The following is a 9,897-nucleotide window of genomic DNA, read 5'->3' on the forward strand; positions in this document are numbered from 1 at the left end:
GGGCGCGCGGCGTGGGCCTGCCCCCTATGGGGGGGGCAGCGGTGGGACCCTCCCTCTCAGCGCTGAGAGGGAGGATCTGAGCCCACGGAAGAGCAGCAGTGCCGCTGGCAGTTGATCGCTCTTAGACCGGTGCTCACAAGGGTGGCTTTCACACCTGTGACCCGGGGTGGCAGGTGCAGCCCCCCAGCACACCCTGTGCCAGCCCAGCGGCTCCTCAGCACCTCTGCAGCAGGTGCAAGTGGGCAAACTGGTGCCATACAGCACCAGCACAGCGTGCTGGGCAGCAGCAGCATGGCTTGGGTAAATCCCAAAATCATTGTCTGGTTGAGCCGTGGATCGGCGTAAAGTGGTTTTGTTCGACTGATGAAGCAGCAGAGCAATGACAGCAGCCCTGGTGGAGGGGAGCAGCTTCTCTTCTGCTCAGGGCACCTGAAATGGCCCCTCTGACAGTGGTTTGAAGGGCTGATGATGTGCCTGTCAGATTTTCTGTGGCAGAACTGGTGATGGCAGCCACCAAGGCCAGAGCCTGACTGTGCTGTGCCAGGATTTTTAATGGTCTTCTGTGCATCCAAGGGGAGAAGCCAGCTACAATCTTACTGCTGAATCATTAATTTCCCTCTCTGAGTCATCCTGCGGCCCTGTCACACACAGAGCGGACACAAGCAGGGCTGAGGTGGGCAGTGGCTCCAGGTTGATACAGCAGGTTTAGAAAACTGGTTGTAGGATAAAAGACAGAGATTGTGTCTGCAGAGCGAGTGAGCACCCAGTCGGACTAACCCCAGAAAGCAGGGTTTTGACATGCAGTCAGGACCTGCACCAGCAGCTGGGGCCGGTCCTTCTGCATTAACTCTCTGTGAGGTGACTGGTTATACTGGTAAAAAGGTGAGGACTGGGGGCCAACTTCAGGAGATGGTAGGACCTGTTAATGCAAAGGCTAAGTGAAATCTCCCTGTGAAATCTGTTCCTCCCTGACCTTGCTAAGGCAAAGCCAGGGTTAAACGATGCTCAGACTTTCCTGAAATGTGTCACCAAAGTTGTCAGGAGAAAAAGTTGTTGTTTGTCTTGCTGTGACATCTGAGGATTCCTGTGAGGATGGGGCCCTACTGCACTGAAAACTTTGCAGAGACAAGTGTTATACAGTTATTTTTGTTTGGCTTTAAGCCTTCCCCTGCAGTGTTTGCCAGTTTCAATGCAGCAGCATGACTCCAAGGCAGGAGAGCCTGAAAGGGAAATGGACTGGGGGCTTTGCTGGAGAAGCCAGTTTAAAATGCATGGAAGGAAAAGAAACAATGTGAAAAATGAATCAGTTCCTCCAAAAAGCCCCTGTCGTTTGTTCTTACAGTCCAGATACGCCTACTGCTGGGAAAAGGAGGGGAGAGCAGTGGGCTTTACAATGTGGTTGGACTGGCATCATGCTCATGCAATTACTTTCAGTCTCTGGATTTGGTGTGAATTCCCCCTGTGATGACACACAGCACTGCTGGCATTTCCTGAGCTGTTGCACCAACATGAGGGCACCAGTGGCCAAAAGCATCAGTGTTGTGAATTCAGGAACTCGTGAAAATCCAGCCTCTCCTGATGCAGGTGGGACCTGAGCACTGGGCAAACCACTTTTTGGTGCTGAGTGGCTCAGCACTCAATCCATGAGCTCAACATCTCCAAAAATCAGCTTCTCCCTCCTCAGAGCTCTCCTCCCACGTCTCCCAGGGTTGCAGGCTGCCTTGGACTGCACATCAGAGAAACAAAGGCAGCCACCTTGCACTCACACACTCATGTTTGTGTTCTCTGCTAGCTGCAGACTCACAAAGAGACACCCACTTCAGCAAGTTCAGTAACCTTTTATTTGTGCCCGTTGTCACTGGGCTGAGTTCGAAGTGGCACATGCAGCAGTGGTGATGAGTTTGCATAGTCCGATTTACAGCAGTGGCTGATAACCAGCATGAGGGCACTAATAGACTTTTACACAACATGTTGGTGGCTGCTCCAGTTTATCCCTCACCTCTTTTGTTATGTCTCAACCCACATCTAGTTCTAAACAAATATGTTCCTTAGGTGTGGACCTTGGAAAACTGGCATGAATCCATGTTCTGTGCCATGGGCTGAAGGCAGAGCTGCTGGAGAATAGGCAACACATGGCACTTCCCTTTGGCAACTCACTGGGAAACTCAGACTGAGAAGAAATTGCTTTTATATGTCCAGTTTTTCTAAAACTGTCCTTGTTTTGGATTGTTGTTTCTGCATCAGACACAATGGAGCCACCACATGTGGAGCACTTGGCACACAAAGTGCCATGGGGGAAAAATATCCCCCGAAGAGCTCAGCAGTTCCTGCCAGTGCTGGGCAGTGAGCAAGGAGGTGTTAAAAGCTCAGGTGAGGGTGGATTTCTCACAGGGGGCTGTCGATTTGCAGGTGGTCTGTTAAGGCAGGCAGGAGGGAGCAGCACTTGAAGATGAGGACAGTGATGAGGGACAGAGGAGTGGGTCATGCTGTGAGAAGCTGGAGGATGTTCAGCCCTACATAGTGAGAGAGGAAGAAATGCAGGATGCCCAGGGCTGACATTGCAATGAGAATCCAGAGAACTCCAGCGCTGAAGTACATCGGGGCGAGCCTGGTGGGAGAGAGGCAGCTGCTGACACTGAGCTTCCCGCCTGGGAACAGCCCCTTCCTCCCTGCAGAAGTGGGGTGGAAAGGCAGCCCCTGGTTGTCCCCTGCCTCCTGCGTGGGGTCCCATGCTCTGCTTCCACCTCAAGGGAGCAAACACACATACCCAAAAGGGCTTGGGGAAGCTCCAGCCTTGTCCAGTACCTGTGTTGCTGCCCAGCCCTGTATCCATGTTCACATTATGCCACAGAGACAAGGCTGAGTCATGCAGGAACCCCAAAGCATCCAAGAGTCCTGAGCTTCCCCAAAGCACATTATGTTCCCAAATACAAACCCCTCAAGGGTTACCCTGTGCTCCCCTGAGTGCTGCTGTATGCGTGTGTGTGTGTGTGCAAGAGTGTATCAGTGTGTGTGTGCAAGAGTGTGTAAGTGTGTAAGTGTGTAAGAGCATGCAAGAGTGTGTGTGACTGTTTTCACCTTTCTGAGGATGATGTCTTGTATCCCATAAAGTAGCAGTAGCGGGCGCAGAGATAGAGCAGACCCAAGGCTGCAGCCAGACCTGTGATTAGGAGAGATGACAGTGACCATCTCCAAAAGCTTTTCAGAGCTACTTGGAACCAAGGAGGTAGCCCAAAGTGAAGGAATAGAGACTCTGTGTCCTCTGGCTCTACCCTCCCATCAGAGACAGAATTACTGCTGAATTTATTGTTCAGACATCGAGCAGGACCTGAGAACTGAGGCAGCACCCAGGGGAACAGATCCAGTGACAAACCAGGTAATGGGATATTCTCACCTTGATGGAAGAAGAGCCCAGCCTGCCACAGAAGTGCCAGGAAGATAGGAAAATACTCAGAGGAGTTCACCCTGGCAGGAAAGAGAAAGGTCATAAACTAGGGAAAGGAAGGAAGTTCTTCCTCTTTTGCTTCCCCTAGCAGTTTCCAGACCCTGGAGGCTTTTGCTTTTTAGACCTGATGTTGTCATAAAAAGCCTCCAGGCTTGCACCTTTCCCCGCAGTTCCTGTCCCAGCTTTATTCACAGAAATCAAACAGTGGAAGGGTCTCCAGGGCACAAGAAATTAAGTGAAAGATTCCCAGGTCTGACTGTGCACAGAAAGGCTCTATGAACCACTGCCACTGCCCCTTCCCAAGTTCTGCAGCTCAAACCCTGTTGTCAATGCCCCAAAGCCTTGAGCAGATAAGACCAGAGCAGCCTGGGCTTTGTGCAGGAGTTGGAGGGAGCACATAACTGTTGGGATTGTTTGTATGCCATGCCCTGTCCTCCCAAAGGCACAGTAGCACCAAAAGATGCTGGATGAAGCTGAGTCTAGGCTGGTGAAGGAGCAAAGAACGGGATGGCTGAGGGGATCCAGCTCCAGCTACTCAGTTGCTTTTTTTCCAGTGGTCAGCTACAACAAAAGTGGAAGCTCCTCCCTCCCCACTGCAGCCCTAGCACAGAAGTCACAGCAGAGAAGCTGGATTATCCTCATCCCAGCTCCAGCTGAGATCTCTCTGGGAACTTGTCCTTCCCCGTGAGTGAGATTCAGAGCAGGGCTGAAGGTGCCTGAGGTTTGGACACCACTTGGACAAAACCAACCTAAGTCTCAGGCACCAAGGGTTATGTCTTTAGGAGCCCTTCACTGTACAGCAGATTCCTGTGTAGTTTCTATCAGCAATGGCTGGTTTAGGACTCAAGACCCAACCCAATCCTGATGTTGACTCTTCAACCCATTAATTAACCTCGAGGGAGGTGAGTAATTGCTTAATTACAGTCCCAGGAAAGGAATAGCAAAGCAGGGGAAAGGCAGTGTGATTACACGAGATCTGACAAACGTCAGGTAAGAGGAGTTTCTTACTGTGCTCGAAAGATCCTTTCAAATTCAGGAGGGCCTGAAATCTTTGGAGGTGAAATGCCAAACAGCCTCCTAGAATAGATCACCTGGAGGAAGAAGTAAGCTGCAGCAAAAGAGAGAAAAGTAGCAGTGGTCAGTCAAGGTGGGGTCAGGAGCTGGCCAGAGGCTGGGGAAAAAGATCTGCAGTCTCCTCCTAACCCCACACCCCCACATAGCAGAGAAAGTTAGAGTAAAGTCCCAGGTACCTTTTAGATAAGCAAAAGGAATGACCCAGAGCTATACTGAAGCAAGGAATATCAATCACGTACCACCAGTGTTATCTGCTTTCTTGCATAATCTGCAGATGGTAATTTCTACAGAAATTGTTACACAATTCAGATGCACTTTGTTACTGACAATTTCAAGGTTTTTTCAATCTTTGAATTTTTTTCCCCTTCTGTATTCTGATATCTGTGTAGGGATGGAACTAATGCCACAGATAAGCCACCCAAACACTGAATTAAATTGTCATGCAATGTGGACCCATGGCTGGGAGATGTTCCATGTGATCCACCACAGCCCATCCTTCCACCTTTTCACATCGCAGAGCTCTTCGTATGCACACATATTCATGCACTGCAGGAGCTGCTGTAAGACCAAAGAGGGAAATCCTACATGTTTGTAGAGGGAAAGATCTACCAAAAAATTTCTGAATGGAGGGGGTAGGTCAGTTCAGAGAAAAGGCTTCCTATTCACCATTTGGTTGAATGTTTTCCAGAACCCAGACAAGATATCAGTTCACTGTCTGAAAAGCAGTGCCAGTGCCACAGGAGACATTAAATATGAAAGGAAAAGAAAATCAGTGGAGTTACAGCAGATTGATCCAGCAAGTATTTGAGCACACACATCCGATCATCCCTACCTTGCTCCAGGACTCCCAGGATTGTCACAGCGGCCAGCCAATGAATCTGATCCAACATACTGACTTCTCCAGACCCTAGAAAATCTTATTTCTTGATCAGAAGTTCCTCTGGCCAGGTTCAGTCCTTCCTGATGTGGCAGTTGGCAATGGTAGCTGGCAGCCTAGGTTTGTTCTAACTGAACAAACAAAGCAAAGATTTTGTGTGTGTTACTGACACCCAGGAGGAGCCTGGCTTGCCCATTATCATATGCACTGTGGAAATGTAAATCAGTGGAGACAGGCTTAATGGAGTATTTCCGTTCCCACCCACCCTTTTCCAGGAACAGAGTTATGAGGAAGTGGAAAAGCCAAGAGAGAGACAAATGTGAGAGATAAGGGAACTGGGAGCTGAATGGATGGACAAATCTCATTAGCCCACTAATCCACTCTCCCCAGGGCATCTGCTTTAGGCCAAGGCACATCCCTTTCCATGATGTTGCAGGAGGTACCAAAGCCCTGCGTGGGCTGTTAAGTCACGCGAGAGCACAGGCAGCATTCCAAGGTATATATCCCTGTGTATATAATCCGACGTACACTCTGGGTAGCATGTGTTGGGCACAGAGAATGACTTCGGGCCACAACACTGAGACAGCCTCGAATAAAGCCCCTGCATGAAAAACCCTCTGAGAGGGTAAGACAGGATGTGATAAAGTATAAAAGGTCTTTAGATCTGTCCTGCACAATGATATTTTATCTGATGATGGGTCCTGCAGAATGACTGTCACCCACCAAGGGAGTTTCAGAGCCAACCCTTGTCCCAGAAAGGCTGGGAGATGTGCACTTAAGGCTTCTGATCAATCCTCAGCCCAATGAATTCTCATCATAAACACCAGAGTGAGTTCTTTGTGGGGAAAACCTGCAGAATTCATCAGGACACAGCAAAAAGAAAATTACATTTTCACGTGTCAGGAGAGACCCATTTATTTAGTTCCCATCTAACAGCACAAAGCTGGCACAGACAAAAGCTGCTGGGACCACCAGGTTTGTTTCCTTCCTCTCTCTTCATTTGAAGAATTCTCCCATCAGACCAGGGAAAAAGGAAAGTGGATTAACACAAAGTGATCGTTGAACACCACTATATAGAGAGTTATATTAAAGCAGTTTACAGAAATTACATCATATGCCTGATGTCTTTGACAGGCTTTCTAAGAAGCAATATGCTGGTTCTGGTTTTCTGCCTCTCTATAAGGTGTAAAGGCACCCGAAATGGCTATAACAATGTCCCAGCTTAGTATTTTTCCAAATATCAAATACACGCCCCATTGTTTTTCAAACACCAGCTCTAAGATTAATTCCTTTATTTCAGAATTGAACCTTTTTCATTGCAGTGACTGTTTAGAAATATGAGGAACATTGTGTTTTGTTTTCTTCTATTTAGTTGTCAAAGAAATTAAGAACTCCCCTGTGTCAGCTCAAGAAGGGCAGAGGCCTTGCAGTGCATAATGATGTTTGATTTCCCTCTGCTCCTGTCTGATAACAGACTGTTAGTGAAAGAAAATAAAGAAAACAACTGAACAGAAAAGATTTGAGTTTACACCTCCATCAGATGACAGTGCAGTGTAAGCTGCATCAACAGTGTGAAATGTGTGTAATGGAATCTGGGCCAGGAGGAGCTGCACAGGCTGCCATAGAGCGTTCCTGGTCTCCAGATCATCATCAGACACAAAACACTTCTAGTGTCATCATCTAGCATGGTCTAAATATAATAAAGGCCAACAGAAATATGAATGAATAAACAAGCACAGATGTCTCCCCCCTCCTCCTCCCTCCTCCGTAAGCATGATTTTTCAAGCTGTTTTTAAACTCCTGAAGAGCACAACGTTTTTCTTGTCCCTGTTTCTCACCATCAGAACTCGTTTTATTTTCAATTCTCCCTCAGTGCTTACAAGGAAGAGGCACAAGTATCCCGGTCCCAGCACCAAATGCCCCTGGATGACAGACTGTCGTGGGTGGGCAGCCTCCGCACCTGTGGACCGCAGCGGATTGCAAAACCTTACCCTCCGAGGCTGACACGGACCAGTTCCCTTCCAGGCAAAGACAAATCCTGCAGTCCTAGGTGCACCCCAGGATGGATTTGTTGAGCAGGAGCTACTGAAATGCTGTAACCCTGTCCCAATCCCCAGCTCTGCACTCCAGGTTATGCCCTGTGAATGTGTCCCTGCATCAAACGGCACAGACCAAAGTCCTCATACCTCCCACTGAGTCATCACTGGAGGCATTACTCTGTGCCCATGGCTGCCTCTGCCACCTCTTCCTGCAGCCAGTAATCCTTTCTGCCTCCTAATTTTCACTTCAGGGATGCACTTTGAGGTGGACTGTGACACCAATAGGGATTAAAAATCATCTTTGGCGAGAAAAATGATCAACACAATGCCTTGGAGGAGTTTTAAGCATCCATAGAGTTTGCAGCACCTATTACTTGCCCGGAGCAGCAGGGCAAGGAGAAGCCAGCAGTGCTGAGTCCAGCACCATTACATGCAGTAAGATTCCCTGGAAATGTATTTCAGGAGCGTACAACAGCTTGAGAGCTTTCTGTCAGTGGAAGGGAGAACATTTTGCAGATGAGCAACTTACCCTTCAGCTGTGAAGCATGGAGGTGCCTCGTTCTTCCAATCCTATTGCACAAATATGGAAGTATTTTCTAATGCAGGTCATACTTGTGCTTCCTTTCCTCCGAATCCTTTTGCAGCCACTGTGGATATCCAAACCCGTGACTGTGGAACTGCTTGTGAGAACAATTACTGCCTTTGTAACAACCACACAGAAAAAAAGAGGGGAGGGTTTATTCAAAAGAATTTTTTCTCACAGAGAAGAAAGAATTTTACTAGTTCAAGAGAAAGAAAGAGAGCTCAGCTCCCAGCAACTCAAGTCTGTTCAAGTACAGCTCCTCAGGGTGGGGTGGTGGGGTTGGCGATGCGCCTTCCTGAGCTCCCATTCATTCCCATGGAGGCTTCTCTTAAACTCAGACTAACGTATTGAGATTTTCCTGGAATTCTTGGATTTTCCATCTGTGAAAGGAAGGACAGGCTAAAAATATGGCAAGAAAAAACCCCAATTCATTATTTTTCCCCTTAGGAACTGGCCACATGTTCCCAGGAACTGCAGAACTGCATACAATTTCTGCTCTGTGATTCCCAACAGGACTCAGAGTAAGCCATGAGCTGGCTGAGATCTCCTGAGTGCTTTGAAATGTGTCCTGGGTTCTGCATTTTGATATAACCATAAAAACTCTGCATAACAAGAATTACCATATCTTCCTAAAATGAGCATCTATCCAGAGGTTCCTCCTCTCACAAAGTAAAAGAGCAGGTAGTTGGTTTTATCAGCAACATCCAGGTTGGCATTATACAACGCACTTCTTGGAGTACAAACTCAGTGTGTATTGGAGATGTGCCTTAGCCTGTTCATCAAGGCTGATTTCAGACCATATTCCTGGCATTTATATATCTATGGTGGATCAAAGCGATCACATAAATGTTCACAAATATTTAGTTACAGCAAAATTTCTAGGGGCCAAACCAATCTCTGGGCTGTTTGAATGCTACTACTGCATGGAGCAGGACCACAGCCAAGCACCTATTGACAGCACTTCTCATCTCAGTAAAGGTGAAGGGCTTCACTTTAGAGATCAAACAGGGAAAACATACAAAGTAATTTTCTAAAAAGCAAGATGGAAAGCCAAGTCTTTGGAAAGAATATATATACTCATTTATTTAGGGATAGTTTGGAGATATTTTTTTAAAGCTTTCTTCTGATGGAGTTTGGTGAGCTTTATCCATATACACCTTAAGTCTGACTGGAGGGCACATCAGTATAAAAGCAATGCCAAAAACTCTCCCCTTAATTCATCATCAGAAGGCACTGGTATATGCAAATGAATTATATCCCTTCATTTATGATCAACATCTGTTAAAAATATTAATTAAATGTCTCTCTTGCCCTGCCTTGTCTTGTGTTATTGTCACACAAGGTAAGCCTTTTCCATGTGTTTTGCCAATTTTCCTACCTCCTGTTCAACAGAAAGTCAGGAATAGCTAATAAACAAAAAGGAACAATGCCAGAAAGTGGCTAGCTCGAAGAATAAATCTCTGGAGTGATAAGTGCATATATCAGGGAGGGGACGGATTTCCCTTTGCAGAGGGACAAACAAGCCTTTCAAACATCTTTGGAAGCTCTTATGTTAACATACACTTAGTATTATCCTATAATGATGTGGGGGGAAAATTGCAAGTGTACAGGGTACATCAAAATACATCAAAGGCTGCAGAGTGGTCATGGAGTACAGCTTCCCTTTTCCTAAATTATAGAGGTGAAGAAATAGAGCTGTTTAGCATTTCTATCTTGTTTGGACCAGCACACCCAGATGCTGGCTGGCCCTACCTGGTTATGAGATAAAGCTGGGAAAGGCATTGGAGAGGGGCAGAGTGAGGACAGCTCTAAGGAGACATTTTTCAGGGGGAAGATTGGAATTCCTAATAGGTCTCCTGCTAAGAAGAGACTCTTGGCT

General features: G+C 47.2%; 1 protein-coding gene across 2 annotated transcripts; it reads right to left on the reverse strand.

Moving 5' to 3' along the window:
• Nucleotides 1-1,818: 1,818 nt before the first annotated feature.
• LOC103611394 (leukotriene C4 synthase) lies at nucleotides 1,819-8,163 on the reverse strand. 2 transcript variants are annotated; one of them, XM_017728087.1, is made up of 6 exons: nucleotides 7,965-8,163; nucleotides 5,352-5,527; nucleotides 4,454-4,553; nucleotides 3,395-3,465; nucleotides 3,079-3,160; nucleotides 1,819-2,608 (listed from the first exon to the last, which is right to left on the reverse strand). In XM_017728087.1, exons 2-6 carry the CDS (start codon nucleotides 5,407-5,409, stop codon nucleotides 2,482-2,484), a joined length of 438 nt encoding a protein of 145 aa, XP_017583576.1. In that variant the 5' UTR covers nucleotides 5,410-5,527; nucleotides 7,965-8,163; the 3' UTR covers nucleotides 1,819-2,481. The 2 variants fall into 2 exon arrangements, with proteins under 2 accessions (XP_017583576.1, XP_017583577.1); XM_017728088.1 differs by lacking the exon at nucleotides 7,965-8,163 and adding an exon at nucleotides 7,388-7,893.
• Between the last annotated feature and the right edge of the window lie 1,734 nt (nucleotides 8,164-9,897).

The sequence above is a fragment of the Corvus brachyrhynchos genome, unplaced genomic scaffold (genome assembly GCF_000691975.1).
Source record: "Corvus brachyrhynchos isolate BGI_N302 unplaced genomic scaffold, ASM69197v1 scaffold21, whole genome shotgun sequence".
Lineage (NCBI taxonomy): Eukaryota > Metazoa > Chordata > Aves > Passeriformes > Corvidae > Corvus > Corvus brachyrhynchos.